This window comes from Catharus ustulatus, chromosome 18, assembly GCF_009819885.2.
Source record: "Catharus ustulatus isolate bCatUst1 chromosome 18, bCatUst1.pri.v2, whole genome shotgun sequence".
Classification (NCBI taxonomy): domain Eukaryota; kingdom Metazoa; phylum Chordata; class Aves; order Passeriformes; family Turdidae; genus Catharus; species Catharus ustulatus.
In genome coordinates this window covers 3,259,614-3,276,519 of record NC_046238.1, presented here as the reverse complement: position 1 = coordinate 3,276,519, position 16,906 = coordinate 3,259,614, and the positions used below count along the sequence as shown (strand labels likewise).

General features: G+C 40.5%; 1 protein-coding gene across 2 annotated transcripts; it reads left to right on the top strand.

Moving 5' to 3' along the window:
- The first annotated feature begins 242 nt into the window (after positions 1-242).
- Positions 243-11,306, top strand: ZCCHC8 (zinc finger CCHC-type containing 8). Of its 2 annotated transcripts, none has more exons than XM_033075863.1 (14): positions 243-421; positions 1,234-1,276; positions 1,894-1,968; positions 2,461-2,566; positions 3,233-3,310; positions 3,617-3,720; positions 4,848-4,913; positions 5,874-5,934; positions 6,048-6,190; positions 6,901-7,043; positions 7,705-7,820; positions 8,463-8,546; positions 9,017-9,131; positions 9,830-11,306. In XM_033075863.1, the coding sequence occupies exons 1-14, from the start codon at positions 259-261 to the stop codon at positions 10,630-10,632; spliced, it is 2,100 nt and encodes a 699-aa protein (XP_032931754.1). In that variant the 5' UTR covers positions 243-258; the 3' UTR covers positions 10,633-11,306. The 2 variants fall into 2 exon arrangements, with proteins under 2 accessions (XP_032931754.1, XP_032931753.1); XM_033075862.1 differs by having other exon boundaries at positions 5,871-5,934.
- The last annotated feature ends 5,600 nt before the right edge of the window (positions 11,307-16,906 follow it).

Sequence of the window (16,906 nt, the reverse complement as noted above, 5' to 3'; positions counted from 1 at the left end):
AACTCCAAAACCGGGAGCGGTGCCGGTTCTGGAGGCAGGAGCGCGTCCTCCTTTGTGAGTACGGCCAGCGCTGCTGGGCTGGTTCTGCGCCGCACCGCCTACACCTCCCAGCGTGCACCGCGCCTCGCCGCCATCCACCTCTGTGGTTCGCCGCCCCGGTGCACACTGGGAGTTGTAGTCCGCGGCGTGCGCCGTCTCTCCCTCCCCGCGCTTCCCGCCGCCCTTTGCCCCCGCCCCGCCCTTCCTGCGGCGGCCAAGATGGCGGCGGAGGTGGACTTCGGGGACCGCGAGCTCTTCGGGCAGCTGGAGGGCGAGCCCGGGCCGCCCTCGCCGCCCGCCGTGGACGAGCCGGACCCGCTGCTGAAGCTCTACCAGCGGCTGCGCGACCGCGACCAGACGGTGCAGCGGCTGAGGGCGGAGAATATCCTGGCGGGAGAGGAAGGGCCCGCGCCGGGCGGGGGAAGGCGGGCGCGCCGCTGCTGCCGGTTCCCTTCCGGGCCAGCCGGTCCCGGCCCTCAGGGCGGCTCCGGCCGCTGCCCGGGTCTGTGGGAGGGAACCGAGGGGAGAGGGCAGCTGGGCGGTGAGGGGAGCCGAGCGTGGTGCTCCCAGGCTTCCTCAGAGCACGCTTTCCATAGAAACTTTTCTGCTGAGGGCGGCCGGGCCCGGGGCAGCCCCAGCTCAGGCCCTGGGATGCGGGCACGGCTGTTGGAACGGCTGGGGCTGATCCCTGCCTTCTGCCTTTCCAGGGAAAACAAAGTGTGCCCGCTCTGACAGTCCATTTTAGTGCAGCTACAATTTCAAGTAGTTGGATTGTGACAGGTTCCCTAAACGATTTTTGGGTTTGCCGCTGCAGCAGAGTGGAATCTGAAATTTGTTATAATTTATTTCCCATTTACAAGTGTATGTGTGCTACCATTACCTTTCTTTTGGTGATGACCACAAATATTTTTAAAATAAAATATGAATCTGTTAATACAATCATTGCATGTAAGGAATGACACTGTTTGGTTTGTTGCAGCTAGTCCTCTTTTCGTTTGTGGTTTGGTTTTGATTTTTTCATTTTGTTGTGTTTCTTCAGCAACAGGTGGATTTTTAACTAATCCCCTGTGCAGTGAAAGGGAAGGACTGAAACCCTCTTTATTCTGTGAAATTCTTGCTTGGTGTGTTCTTGCTTGCTTTGGGTGTGGGTTTGTGTCTTCCCAAGAAAATCATAATCCTTAACAATAATTTAACATCAGGAACTTAAAAGGAAGCTGAGAATTCTGACTCGTCCTAGGTATGTGAATGCTGACTTGAAATACTGTATGAATTATATAGAAAGAATATATATATATATTTATATATATAAAAATAGAGTTTATCTAAGGTAGAAGCTGTCTGTGGTAGCAATCTGCCAATCTTGTTTCCATGTCCCAGTCCCTGCTCAGTGTTGGGCTTCTAAAATGACATTCCAGTTCCTGAAAAGTCTTTTGGAGTTGAGTAGCAGGAACTCAGTTGGTATTGCTGTAATTCTTATTTATTTGTGTGTATCTGTTTTATGAAACTCACTTGCTCTTCAGGGAAACAGTTTTAATGTAAAGTTTAGCAGTGAGGAGAAATTGCATTAAAATGCTTGAATGAATCTTAGTTAGAAGATTGTATAAGTTTATTGAAACTAGAATAGCAGGAAGAGAATTCTGTTCACACAGAATTAAATATTTCTGTAGTGTGGGGGTGTTCTGTTCTTCCACCTCACACCAACCTGTTTTGCTCAACAGGATAATTTCTGTTTAAATGGATAAGAACTTCTTAAAAATACAGATTTTTTCTTCCCTCTGTGGGGTGCAGACTCCGCTGTGATAAAACCAGTGGGGAATATTTACTGTACCCATTGTCTGTTCTGTGCTCTTCTAGTGGCATCTCAGTGGAAAACCCCAAAGTTGATGGACCTCTGCTGCAGATTTTATTTATGAACAATGTCATTACTAAGTAAGTATTTTCAAGAAAAAACAATCCTGACAGGAAATGGGGGCTTTTTTATTTGTTTGGATGTAACAGTGCTGTTCCCAAATTGTGGATGTAGATTTTATTCAGTAACATCAACTATTGAAGGGAGGGAGAAAGGATAATGGGCAGTGTGACAGGAGTTCTGTTCATTTGCAATATCTGCTTTTATCATGAAATCAAGGGTGACTTCCAGGAATTTGGAGTGAATCTGAAGAGCAGTTTGAATTTCAGGAATGTTGTGGGTAAAATATAAGAATTTAATCTTTCCCTGCCTCTGAGTTGATTTTTTGCCACACTCAGGTGCTCTCTAATACCAGATTGCATTTGTGTTGGTGAGAGTTGAGAGGGGGACAAAAAAGAATTGGGTTTTCCTCTTTTCTAAATTATTTAGTAAATGATAAATCTTAAGAAAAGAGCCATCTGCTCTTTGTTTCAGCCTTGCTCATGCCTTCATCTCTCTGTGCTTCCTCCCAGGCGGTATCATCAAGAAATTGAAGATTTTATTTATAGTTTAGTTCAAAAATATGAAGAGCAGAAGAAAAGTGAACAGGAAAAATCCCACTTGAATGCTAAGCCCCAGGTACTTTAAAACTCACATTGTTACAAAATGCTTCTTCTCCATCTCTGTGGTGTGAAAATTGAAATATTGCACTGTTAAACATTAGCAAAAATCAAATCAAGTAGTTGTCAAACAAATGTTGTACAATGGTTTGTTCCAAAAAATAGAGCCCAGGACAAAAGAAAGATCCTTTCTTCCCATGAAAATACTTCTTGGAAATTGTCCTTATTGAAATTTCAGTGAAATTAATAAGTTGGTTTAAATAATTAAGTAGAAAACTTAATATATCCTCTTCTGACAGTATTTGGCCCAACTCTGAGTATATATAAGAAAACAGAGAAACAACAGAATCTGAAAATTTGCACTTTATCCTCATAAATAAAGTTTAGAATTTTGATTCTTACCATTCACTTGGAGTGAAAGGGTGGAATGGCACATTTCTCTCTATGTTTCCCTTAGCTTTTTTGATAAGAATGAAAATGTTATGCAGTGTATTTCTCATCAGAGAAAGCCCTAGAAAGGAGCTGTGTCATGCTCTGGACTGTGGGAAGCTTCATGACTGATGTGGACATCTCCATCCTTCTGTTGGTGAAAGGACAGAAGCTGAACCCCACATTCTGTGCCTTTTACATCATTAGTTAAAGAGCTCTGTTGATTTAAATTAATTATTTTTATTTTTCCTGTCAGCCCTCCAGTGTTGTTTTGGAAGAGGACTGTAAAGGAACCAGCTCAAGTTCTGCTAAAAAAGTGAAAGAAGCTTTTAGTGTAAGTTTTTGACTGTGCACTTCCATGGTAGGTGTGACTCTTCATTCTACACATTCTGTACACTGCCATTAAAATAAGATCTGCTGTTACTACACTGATAAATGAAATTTAAATTCAGCATTTTTGGGCTACATCAGTGCAAAAAAATCTTGTGTGTACAGATTTGGGCTTGTAATAATTGTAAATTCTTACAGAATGGGGAAAAAAACCTGGAAGTATTTCAAGCAGTGTAAATTTATAGAAATGCTGCCAATCTCACCTAAATACTGACACATTTCTGACAATTCTCTGACTTTTTTTCTACAGGTTGTAGGAAGTGTTCTGTATTTTACCAATTTTTGTCTCGATAAACTGGGACAGCCTATTTTAAATGAGAATCCACAGCTGACAGAAGGATGGGAAATACCTAAGTATCCTGTTTGCTAAAACACCTTTCTTTTTTCTGTTTGTCAAATCCAAAGAATTCCAGGGGGTAAATTGAACTCAAATTCTCTTCAGTGGATTGTGTGTTTCTATCTAAACCATAGCAGTCATTATAGATGGGATGATTTAATGAGTCATTAATGGCTTTTTTATTCAAAACAAAGAAGTATTTTGATATCATTGCCTTGCTGATTGCTAGCTCCCTCCATAAAATCCACTCTGGGAGAAGAAAAGGGTTTGGGAATCTCAAACATGCTGTAAAATGGTTTTTTTATATGGGAACTAGAGGGAAAGTCTTCTATAAGAATTTAATTTGGTATGCTCTTAACATGCATCCATTTTACATTTTATTGTTGATTAAAGCCAATGTTTGAAAAGTGGAATTGAGGGAAATGCTGAAAAAAGCTGGAAAATGTTGAAATGTTTTTTTAATATTGATGTCTTCCATGGCTAAAGAAATTGGACAAGAAATTTCTCAATGGCATCATCTCCCCAGGTTTCCAATATTGATTCTGTCCTGGGAAGACTCAGGACAAGAAGCAGTTTCAGAATTCTGCAATCAGGGTCATGTCAGTGATAAAAAATTACTTTTATCTGAACATAAATTGCAAATTTACAATCTCCCAACTTCTGGGTGAAGGAATTAGATGCCTAATGGGAATTTCTCCTTAAATGCCAAGTTAAGTGTGGCTGAACTGATTCTGAGGGAAATGTTCATCAGGCACTGGCTGCTAAATGACCCAAGTACTGCTCTCAGTGACTCTGTCATTTTGAAACTCTGTCAAAATGGGGTTTAACTTCTGTGAAGCATTTCAGAATTATCACCTGGAAATTCCTGCCTGTAAACAAAAGGATTGTAGTTTTAGCAAGTGCTGATAAAGTACTGGGTGGAAATTTGTAGGAGGAAACAGCATAAGCTTATCTTAACAAATAGTTTATAGCAGAAATCATTTTATAGTTTATACTCAGGACTTCTTATCAAGGACCCATTTGAAACTTAATGCAGATGAGTGAGTCAGTCTTCTGTTCAAAGCACTATTAAGTTTTCATTGATATTTTAAACAAAATTGAAATTTTGCTTCATCCAGTAGCACTTCCTTATTGAAATCTAAAGATATCAGCAAGTTTTCAGCCAGATTCTCTCCCTAGATGGACAAGAAATACAAGTAAAACCCAAAAGGTTTGTATTATTCTTAAATATCAAGTTTTGAGCTGAAAAGTTCAGATGCACTTTGTGTGTCTTGGACGTACTTGAGCAATGAGTAATTAAATTTAGATTAAATAAGCATTGCAGTCAGTGGGTCTGTCTTTATTGAGTTTATTTAGGAAGGATCTAAATTCAGTGTGTGAACACTTTCTGAATTTTTATACTTGGTTCTTCTGGTTTTTGTCTTTTTAGTGATTGGTTTGTCATTCTTGCACTGGTGTTGTGTCATGGTTACTGTTCTGTAGAACAGCTCCTGTGTGCCTGCTTGGTAGATTTTTAAGACAGATCTGAGAGTTGCTGGTGTCCTTTTTATGGGAGGTCAGAGGTGAAGGGGATTCAGTTCCCAGCTGGAGTTACCTTGGACACACTTTTATCTCCACTTCTGCTTCCCATCCTGATTCAGTAAAAATTAATGTTCAGAAAAGAAATCTTCCTCTGAAGTCTTGGTATTTCACCTCAGTAACATTGCAAATGTTTCCTGCCACAGTGTGAATGTAAAGGAAGATTTAAGTTGAAGGCAGCTGCAGTTCCATTCCAGGTTTTCAGTGCAGCTTCACAAAATGCATTACTTAAGACTGTGGGCCAGGACTTCCCAAAGAAATGGTTGTGCTCTGCTGTTTGTTTTTGCTGGTGACTGATTCCCAGTATTGTGGAGGGGATCTGACCTTTGCTGATACCATTTCCTATTTCCCTGTGCCCTTTGCTCATTTCCCATGTTCTCCTTAGCACTGTGAAATCAGCAATATTCTCTATTTAAGTGTTGATATAAATTTAAGAGAAGCAGAAGAGAGCACATGACATCAGCAGTAATTGCTTTTGGTTTTATCTTTCTCAAATCTAAGCCTTAAAACCTGTCAAGAATGAAAACAATTAGGTGTATTTAACATTACAAAGTTGTTTTCAGGTTTAATTTGTTGTGCATTTTTCAAGCAGGCCCAAACCTCACTGTTTCAATTGTGGTTCTGAAGACCATCAAATGAAGGACTGCCCACAGGTAAAGCCACCAGTATTGCCAAGACTGCTGCTCTCCAAGCTTTGTGTGGGGTGAAGGAGTGCATCAATTGTGAGTTGTCCAACTCTAAACTTGCCAATTGTATTATCTTTAAGCCACGAAATGCAGCTCGTATAAACGAGAAGAGAAAGGAGTTTTTGGAAGCTTGTGGCGATTCGGGCAATCAGAATTTTCAGCAGCGTTACCATGCAGAAGAAGTAGAAGAGAGGTTTGGAAAATTTAAGCCAGGAGTAATTAGGTATCTCTTTTCTTTCCATTTGCTTTTTTGGAATACCTCTTCTGCCTTTGGAGTGCCAGATTTTAATTGCCAGAGTTTATTGAGTCCACCTGCTGCTCTTTACTATGAGTGTGTTATGTTTGAATTTGCTAAATGGAATTTTAATAAATTGCAGAAATAACTTTCAAATGAAAACTCACTGCTAGCTTGACAATCCTACCCTTTCTCTAATGCAGGGAGATTAGTATTTCTCTTTGACTTCTCAAATTGCAAATTTATTATGTTCCTATTAAAAAATTATTCAGAAGCCTGCAAATTTTCAGCTTTGAGTGCTCCTCTCCCTCTATTCAAAATGTTCAGAGAAATTGTAGTATTGTGTGGCAGTCTCCAAAAAAATCACCAGAAAATTCAGTGTCAAGGCCCACCCTTCCTGTTGATAGCTGCACTCAAGGCCATGAGTCAGAAGGAGCAGGTCAAGTGGGTTATTCTTGGTGTAGAATTAAATCTAAAAAAGTGCTGAAGCATATCAGCAAGGCACAGAATTATATTCAATATCAGAGCTGGTTTTCATCTAGAATTGTTATATCTGGGGTTGAAATACAACACAGTTGGAGCTAAAACTCAGCTATTTTACCTTGACAGCTGAAACCTCCACAAAATGCTCATAGCCTTTTGTCACTAAGGGATTTTTCTGGATGACATTTTATTTTCTGTTTGTTTTGTGGGCTTAGTGGGGTCCTTCAGGACGCCCTTGGTGTGACAGACAAGAGCCTGCCCCCGTTCATTTACCGCATGCGGCAGCTGGGCTACCCCCCGGGCTGGCTCAAGGAGGCTGAGATGGAGCACTCAGGGCTGGCTCTGTATGATGGCAAAGGTGAGCAGTGTGGGGCTGGAATGCAGCTTTTCTATGAGATTTTGTACTGGCTGCACCCTCCTCAGGGAATAATAAAATTACTGGTTTGTAAACATTTATCTTACTCGTGGAAGGGGGAGGAAGTTGTAAATAGAGTCGTTTTATTCATGTAAAAATGAATCTTTTTTATCAGCTGTGATGTAACAACAAAACAATAATAAACATAAAACATAATGGGTGCATTGCAAAGATGGAGACTGTAAAAGTGCAAGACTTGCAAATCTCTCATTGTCCAGTTTCCTTTATGACAGAAGCCATAGTCCTCAATAAATTTCTTTTACATAGGAACAAAACCACCAGCAAGCAAACAACATTTTTCTTGGAACCTAACTTAAATAATTTACCAGCTTTTTGCTGATGACCATGATTTATGCTGTATCTCACAACAGTGCTGGTGCCAAAATCTGAGGCTGGCAGTGGTACATGAAGAGCAGTTGTGTAGGAACACCCAGTCAGGTTTCTGGGGAGGCTTCATGCACTTATCTGATGGATTTGGTCACAGTTCCTGCCTCTGGGGATTTCAAAACCTATCAATACTTATATTCAAAACCCTGTTCTTAAATCCTGTGGATTTTTTCAGTGGTGTTCTTAATTAATGAATAATAATTTGATTCCATTGTAGGTGAAGTTGAAGCAGAAGATGGGTGCTCTCCCCAGCCCAAACGTATCACTTATGATGTGTCCAAGTTGGTGAATTATCCAGGCTTTAATATATCCACTCCCAGTGGGATCCCAGATGTGAGGAGCTCTTCTCTGCCTTCTAAACAAGTGCTGAGTGACAGGAATTGCTTTTAGCCAAGAGTTAATGTTTTGTATTCTGCATCTGACTATTTCCTTTTAAGAGTCTCTTCTTTTTTGGGGCTGGGGGTTGTAATTAATTTGATAACTGATACATGATTCTTGTGCTAGGGTCTGACAGTGCTTCTGTGGGGATTGTTTCCATTATGAGCCTGGAAGGATAGTTTGATATTTTTTAACCACAAAACTCCATGGCTGTTTTTGGAATATGAAAATCACTGTGGGTGTTTCTATAAATATAATTTTGATCACAAAAAATTACATCAGTCAGTGCACAACTTCTGCAAAGCTCTGTAACAACTGGAATTAAACAAGTCTAGTGGGTGCCCTCTTAAGCAAGAGCACACAAGAAATCTGTGGGTGCTGCACTTTTATCTTCAAAAACATTTTAACCTCCTGTCAGGGAATTCCATCACTGACCTCAATGCCTGTGCATTAAAAAGAAGCACTTGTGCATTTACACTTTTACATTTTCCCATTTAGTGACCTCCAAATGTTTTTTTTTATTGTGTTGTTAGCCAAAGTTGTTCTTAACCAATATGCAGTTTCTATTTTATCTCTTTTCTTTTCTTTTTGCTGTAGGAGTGGCAGATGTTTGGTTCCATCCCCATGCAGCCATCTCAACAGAAGGATGTTTTTGCTCACTACCTTTCTAGTTTTCAGGAGGTGAATATATCTCCTTGTTATTAAAAAAAAAAACCAATGTTGTCTTTTAGTTAGTGTAGGTCATGATGATTTCTTGCTTGTATCTTCTTTCTGCACAAGGGGACAGACTTTTTATTGACACTAGTGAGGGTGAAATGCTCATCTGGCTTACCTGTTTTACCAAAAAATGGCTTCATGTTTAAAATTAATTCAGTTATTTCACATAATATAAGGAGATCCCAGTTGTGCAAAGATTTGTGAGCAGTTTGGAAAAATATTGCTGTGAATTTACACAACTTGGAAGTTCCAGACTCCCCTAATAAATGAGAAGAATTTTCATAGGCAGCACATCAAATGTCAGTGTCTGTTTACACACTGGGTCCACAAATTATTGTATAGTTACAAAACTGCTGTAATTCTTACAGCTGGAAACATTACCCTGTATGGTATAATACTAATTCTTTTTTGTTTTTGTGATCATTTCTCTCTAGCCAAGTCCAAAATCCAGCAGCAAAAGGGCTGCACCTCAGTCAAAGTCTCATCATTCCAAACGAGCCAGAGAAGAGGTTTCAGAGGCAGCAGCAGCTGACATGGACCTGGACTCTGGTACAGTCATTCTGCTTTTCTTTCCCTAGTTTCAACTTTTATTTTCAAAATAACTGAATTGAAATGTGAGAGTTAAAAGGAGAAGCCAGTGTGCTAGCAGTCACTTTGGTGTAAGTAAAGGCAGTGCTGACAGAGGCCAGCAGTGTCCTGCTGCAGGGACATTTGCTGTCATTGTCACTGTGGTTTTCAGGCAGGAGCTTTCAGGTGTGCTCAGAACAAGTGCAATGTTAGGTTAAAAACTGATCTCTTTACTTCAGGAGCACCCTGAAGAAACTTCTGTTAAGACCCCCAAATCCCTAAATATTTGGATGAAGTAACATAAAGTTGCAGGCTTACAGCTTCTGAAAAATGAGGCAAACTCAAAAGAGGATTCAGTGTTAAGTGTTAGAACAGCTGGAGAAACTTCTGGCTTTCCTTTTGAAATCTGCCATGAGGAATCCTTCAGTGTGTCTCAGTGTGGGATGAGTTTGTTCTTGACACCTTCAAGAGTAATTTTTTTGCCTTGAATGGCTGGGAGAGTTAAAATCCCAAAAAACCATCATTTTGGTGAATATGAAAACCCTCACAAAGTTTGTTCTGTCTCAGCTCAAAACCAAGGATGAGAAAATGTAAATCTGGTAGTTAATCAGAACACTGGCATTTTGAATTTTGTCCTGCTCAGATTTCAAGTTCTAAAAAGTGTCTTTTAATCTTTCTAGATCTGGAAGGGTCACAGAAATCTCAAACTCCCAACAGTTTTCAGTTCCAGCCTCCTCTGCCACCTGGATCTCCATCGATGTCCACCCCTCCTCCTGTGCCACAAGGAACGCCCCCACTCACCCCCCCCCAGCCTTCCACACCCAGCCACTCTCCCCTCCCCAGGACTGCTCCACCAGCAAACTCTTCCAGTGACAGCCCTCAGCCCAAAATAGTGGACTCAGTCATGGATGAGGATACCCTGACCTTGGAGGAGCTGGAGGAGCAGCAGAGGTTAATCTGGGCAGCTCTGGAGCAGGCAGAGAGCACAAACAGTGACTCTGATATTCCTGCTGACACACCTTTAACTGGGAATTCCCTCACATCATCACCAGCCAGGAATGAAGCAGATCTTGTTGCAGAAGTCAGGTCACCTGAGAAAGTGATCTCAGTGGAAACAGAATTTTCTGACATCAGTGAGCAGATCCCAGAAAATGAATGTTCTCTACCCAGTCCCAATCTAGAGGACAGTTTGCTGGACTTAAAGGAAAATCCTGAAAATGCAGTTTCTGAAGGTCTGCTGGATGACACTCTGCCTGCTCCCAATCCTGAGGTTAATGAGGAGGAGAACACAGGTGGTAATAAAGTGCCCACAAGCACTGGATCATCTGTGAAAAAATCTGGATTTGTTCCTGACATGAGCAAGTTTGCTGCAGGCATCACACCATTCGAGTTTGAAAATATGGCAGAGTCAACCGGGGTTTATCTACGGATAAGGAGCCTGTTAAAAAACTCCCCAAGAAACCAACAAAAGAAAAAGACTTAAATCTTAACTGTTTTTTTTTTGTTTTCTTCTGTCCAAATCCCTTTTGTTTCCTCCCCAGTTTTACAAACTCAGATAACCTCCCTCATCTTATGAGAAAATCTTGACAAATCCAGGTCTGCCCTGTTTTTCCTTGCTGTTGAAGTCAGTGCAGGTTTCCATCTTGACCAGGACCAGAAAATGTAGAATTTTCCCAAATTTCATGCTTCCACTAAAGGAATAATAGGACTGATGATTTGTTAAGAGCATTTTATTTGCCAATACTCAAGACTCTAAAATGCAGAGTTTGTGGTTTGGTGTTCATTATTTTGGCTAAGATTTATATTGTCCTTGAGTTTCAGGTGGATTGGTGATTTTTTTAAATATCTGTCCTTTGTACAATAATCTACACTTTATACATTTTGCTAATTATCCTGTAGATAAGTTTAATATATTCAGAATGTTTTTAAAAAGGTCTGATGTTAAGATTTCCCACATCAAAGTCCTGGCAATTGGAGGAAAATAATTGGGGATTCCAGTGCTATTTTCACCATTTCAAGTATTTTTATAAATTATTTATGTGGGTCTGTTTTAATTGCCACTGTATCTTTTGTAGCATCGTCCTTCATGTAAACCTGCTGTACATACATGTTCGTGGTTGTCTACAGAGGTTTAATAAATGAGCTTTTAGCTAAAGAGCTTCTAATTGGAGTCCTAAAGCAGCAAAATGCTGGTTTTTGAAAATCAGCTGCTGAAGAAAATTGGGAAAACAAGCTGAGCAAAATGAGGATGAGTACAGTGGAATATTTCAGGAAGGGCCACAGCTGTTGGCTTCAGGTTTTCTTAATCAAGAAACTGTTAAAATTCTCTTAGCTACTTGAACAGAACCTTGCCATACCATTCAGTTTTCATAATCTGAAGAGCTCCCACTTGTGAATACTTGGAAGTGTTATAATCCTGATTAATTGTTCTAACACTTTTTTCTCCTCCTTGTCTGGGGAGGGAGGCTGAAGTGATTGTACACTGTTCATTGCCAAGAGAGGGAGCCCTAGACTGATGTGAGGGATTCCTTGGAGCTGCTAAAGCATTGGCCCTTCCAGCAAGTGTAAAGCAGAGTAAACCAAAGCATTTTCAATTATCTAACAAAAAACTTGTGAAGGGGATTGTCTGTAAGATAATGTTAGAGAGTGAACTTAATTCTTTCAAATTCTCAGCTTTGCAGTTAGTGCAAAACCCAAAGATCTTTAAAATAAATTATGTTGGTGCACTCTGCATTTGAATCTCTATGAGAACCCTTGGCTTTTTGCAGTTAAAGCCTTTATTTATTTATCTTTCTTCTTTTCTCCCTAAACTTTACAGGAAAGCAAAACCAAAGCACCTTTATGTGTGAATTCTGAGAGGCTGAAAAATCTTTTTGCATCATTTACCAGTTCAGTTTATGTGGTTGCACTTGGAAAGCAAGGCAAGGTAAATGTTCATCACATGTTCTAAAATGAACAATTTTTTTTTTCCTAGTTATAGGAGAAATAGTATTTTTCTAACAGAAGTGAACAACAAAATAATGTGCTGTTTCCATCTTCTACACACATTTAAAGAAAGCTCTGTAGGGAAGCTTATGGAGGTCTGGCACTTTTTATTCCTCCTTCCATGGAGTTAAAAGGCAGTAATGACAGTTTCCAGGAGCTCTGTGTGCTGCATCATTGGCACGTGGATGATAAAGGGATGCAGGGCAGGAGGTGATGATTGCCAGTGCACACCTTCTGGGTGTGGTGTGCTGCTCAGATTTGAAACAAGAAGTTCTCTCACCACACCTTCAAGATCTGTTTTTAATGGCTCTTAGGAAATGCTGCTGCTTGGGGAGGACATGCAGCCCAAATTAAAGGAGTGCTTGTGGTTTCTGTGAGCAAGGCAGAATACACAAGATAAAAATCATCTTTATGTGCTTGGAACCTTCTAGTGCTCGGTATGGTCCATCCTCAATCACCCTTCCACATAATTAATTGGTCACAACAGATGAGCAAAACAGTTGTGACTGAAGTACTTTAATTTGTTATCCTTTTGTCTTTCAAACTGCAATGTTATAAATGTTCCTGTAATGCTGATTTTTTTTCTTAAAATAATATTTTTGTGATATGTTTTGATCTCAGAAAAGCAGGCAGGGACTGTTTAATTTCTGGGTATAATTTTAGTAATTTAATTTCAAATAAGGATAATCAGAGTACTCAGAGGTATCTTTTAAATTGTTCTTTTAAATCTTCTCTTTGGAATTGTCCTTTTTTTGGAGGTGGCAGTCAGCATGGATAGTGCTGTGAGAAAACTGAAGCAATAAGTAAAACTCCTCCTGTATTTACCTGTGCTGTCAGACACACAGTTAATTAGGGATGGGGAGTTATCTCTGCTGCTTCTCTCATGATGAGGAATTATTCATCTGCATCTCTTAGCTATTTATCTATAATTCACTGTTCTATCAAGTGCTACATATTGTTGCACTGAAAAAACTTGTAATTAGTGAAGTTTTTAATCTGTCAGCTGTAACTACTCAAATGGGTTTTGTATATTGAAACTGCAATCAGATCACACTCTTAAGACCTAAGGAAAAGCTGAATAGCAAAGTATTTTGGGTCCTTTTAAGTGCCATTCCCATGGTGATGGGTGTGGCATAATAACCTAGATTAGAGTTTACTAAAATGAATGAGTAATAAAATCTGTAATGAGGTGGGTATAGCATGAGCAGGCATCACTCACATTTTCCCACAGATTCTATTGGCATAGTCCTTGTGTTTATTTACAGCTCTTGGAGCACCAAAAATATTTTTAAATGCTCATGCACATCTAAAAAAATCAAATATCTGCAAAATATTCTGGGTATCAGTCAGGTGGGAAGTTGAGTCTTTAAAAGATCCAAATTTCTGACTCGAAATTTTTATAACCCAATTCATAGCGCTCAAAACGTCAAGAAAAGAGAAACAGCTGAGATTCTAGAAGATAGCTGAAAGATGTGGTAATGCTAAAAATAATCATTTCACTGCAAGCTCTGTGAGGCAGCATAGCTGGGGAAAAAAAAATAAAAAGGAAAAACGAAGAGGAGGAAAAAGCTGCGATATAATGGAAGTGTTTCAGTTGCCATGGAAGCCCGTAGCACCTTCCCTCTGTGCCATGGCTGTGCTGCCCTGGGAAGGGAATGCCACTGATGCTGCTCCTGAGAACACAGTGCAGAGTCATTGCTCCTTTTTGGGGGGTGGCAGGGGATGAATCAGAGGGAGGAATTGGTCCTGATTCCTGGGGTAGCTTGAAAACAGGATGGATTTAATAGCGTGGTAATTACTGGGTGACAATTGGACACTTCCTAGGCTTCAGACAACTACAGCAGCAGAGATGTTACATAAGATTTTTTTGCAATATGACTGAATGAACATTTCTTTAACTTTTCTTTAGAATTCAGCACTTGATAGGAACAAAATCCTGCTTTGCTTCACTGTAGGTGAGAATTCAGCTTTTATTGGTATTTACATAAGTGCTAGAATGATTTGCATCTTTATTAATAGCCTGGTTTCTCAGTTATCAGGGAAATGAAACACTCATCAGGAGGAATATTACTGTTAATTTAAGTATCTTGTTTAAACCAGAATGCAGAAAGGATTCTTTTTAAATCAGTTCAAATACTGTTCTCTGTTGTTTTACCTATATTAGGTAGAACAAATAATGTAAAATTGGATGAAAGCTTGTCTTGAGTAGCTCACCAAAGAACATGGGTTAGGAGAGCTTTTATTGCTGCTGGCTGACCTGGGGAAGGGAACCAGTAAGTACATCAGCAGTGAAAAGACTTCTTGCAGCCTTTACAGAAAAGAAACTACAGGAAATAGTAGTGCTAGTGCTGGGATTTTTGAAGCAGCACTTCAGAGATTTTTTGAAAAAAGCAATTAGCTGCCTTTTCTGTAGCAGATGTGACCACCAGTTCTGTACAGGAATTGCCAGATGTGCATATTGAAGAGATCATTCAGATGGAAAAAAAAATCTTTACTCAAAATTCTCATACTTGGGTGAATACATCCCATTGAATAGGAAAGTGGATTTCATCAGTCAGAAGATCCTTACATTCAGTTCTTAAAGGACATTTTAATTCTTCAGAAAGCTTCAACAACCTTGGACCTATCATAAATCTGAAAAAGGGCAGAAACAACTGCAACTGGTGTTGCCACATTATTGAGAACAATTTTTAATTTTAAAGTGAGCCTTGTACTTGTGGCCAGGATGCCAGTAGTTATGTTGGCATCTTGAATTTCCCTGGAGCACCCAGCAATTCCTGTTCTTGTGGAGTTATGAAAATGCCTATATATTACTTGTTGACTGATCTGATCATGCAGATCAGAAAACAAAGCCACCAGGACTGGAATCAAAGATATTCTGGCTTTCAATCATATCTAATCCTGTACAGGAGTGTGGTTTATAGCACCAGGATCTTTTATTACAATGATTCCTACAAATTGGCTGTGCCCTGCTGGTGCAGACTGGTACACAGAGCCTGTCAAGCATTTCCAGCTGGGGTGAAGTTGCAGTTGCTCCAAGGTTACAGTTTTGTGGTATGAAGTTGATTCTGGTCAAAGAATGGATAACAAACTCTTTTTTTTTTCCTACAGGACTATGGGATCTTGAAGCTGAGTCTGCTCAGTAGGAAATTACTGGAAAAAACAGTGGCACATTTCCTTGGTCTGTGTGACAGTCTCAATTCTTGCCTTAGTCCAGGACATTTTTACCATAGCCTTGCAAGGTATTGAGGCAGACTATTTACACATTTACACCATATTTTATCCATTTATTTCCCCACTGACACTGCTTCCACATGATGACAAGTTCTACAATAACAGCACAAAGTTGCAACTTCTATTTTTCATCTTTAAGCTGTCTTGTAGTAGCTCTGTCCTAGATGCATCAGTCTGATATTGCTTATACAATTTTAATGCTGTGCACTGAACTGCAAGCATTTGAGATGGACTTACATGGTGATAAAACAGCTGAGAGACAAAACATCAAATTAATGATGGAGAATGATAGACACACTCAGAAAAAAACCCATTCTACATTAGCATCAGATCAGGACAGAGCTCAAATCTGCACCACCAGAAAGACAAAGGTTCACCACTGCAGCTCTCAAGCCAGCAGATATTTTAGGTAAGTGTTGTGTAAAGTTAGTACAACTCTCAGTTTCTACCCTTACTGCAATTTTTGTGTCAGGATTATTTCCATTTAGGAGCTGCAGGGTCATTTTTTAAAAAAGCAATCCTTTGCTGGCTCTGCACTTCTAAATACAACCCAATGTTTAAATCCTGAAGTCCTTATTCAGCGAAGCTTTTATCAAATTTTGCAAGGAGAAAGTGGGGTGGCTGTACATGGATTCAAATATCTGTTTCACCATATAATGGCCATGGCAAGAGATTTTGTTTAACGTTTAGGAAGTGAAATTCCAACAAACATTGGTAAATGCTGATGTAGTTGAAACCTATTCTTTGGGGAGTGCATCACACCATTTTGTGTTTTACCATGCTGGATTAATGCCAAAGAACGAAGCCAAAATGAAACACAAATTGCAATCAGTCCCCAGCAATGGAACTGCTTTCTCATCACCCTTTTGTTCGAATGGCATCATGCAGAAACCGAACAAGCTCTGAGGCTGCAAACTGAGGTTTGCTTTGTGAGGAATTCAGCAGTGCTGGGCCAGCTCTGTCTGGGTTCTCTGCCTGTTTATAAGAGGGGAAGAAGTGGAGCAGAGGTGTTTGATTCAGCCTTAAAAATCGGTATTAAATTTTTGATGATGGCATTGGAGCTGCCGCTGCAGCTGTTTAAACTTTAGCAGTGGGATAACGCCAGCTTCCAATGTGTTGCTTCACAAACACAATGAAAATAAAAATATTCAACACTTTGAGATGATAAATTTCTGCATGATAAATTTCCGGGCATCAGGACAAAAGGAAAATGGAGCGAAGCAGCAGACAGTGAAGTTATTCACCCACTAGAGCGATGTGCTTCACACCTCCCCGTCTGTGCCCACCCTCTCCCCCTCCCACCCAGCCGGGCTGTGCCGCAGCGGCGGCCCCGGGACCACCGCGCTCACCCCGAGCCGGGGCACGGCCGCTCCCTCCCCGGAGCCGGAGGCACGAACAAAGCGGGGGGCGGACAAAGAGAGAGGAGGGGGCGCGGGGAGCTCGGGGGCACCGCCGGTGCTGCCGCTGGTGCTGCCGCTGGTGCAGTCCCCGCCCCGGCGGGCGCAGACGTTGTGCCCGCCCCGCTCCGCCTCCTGCCA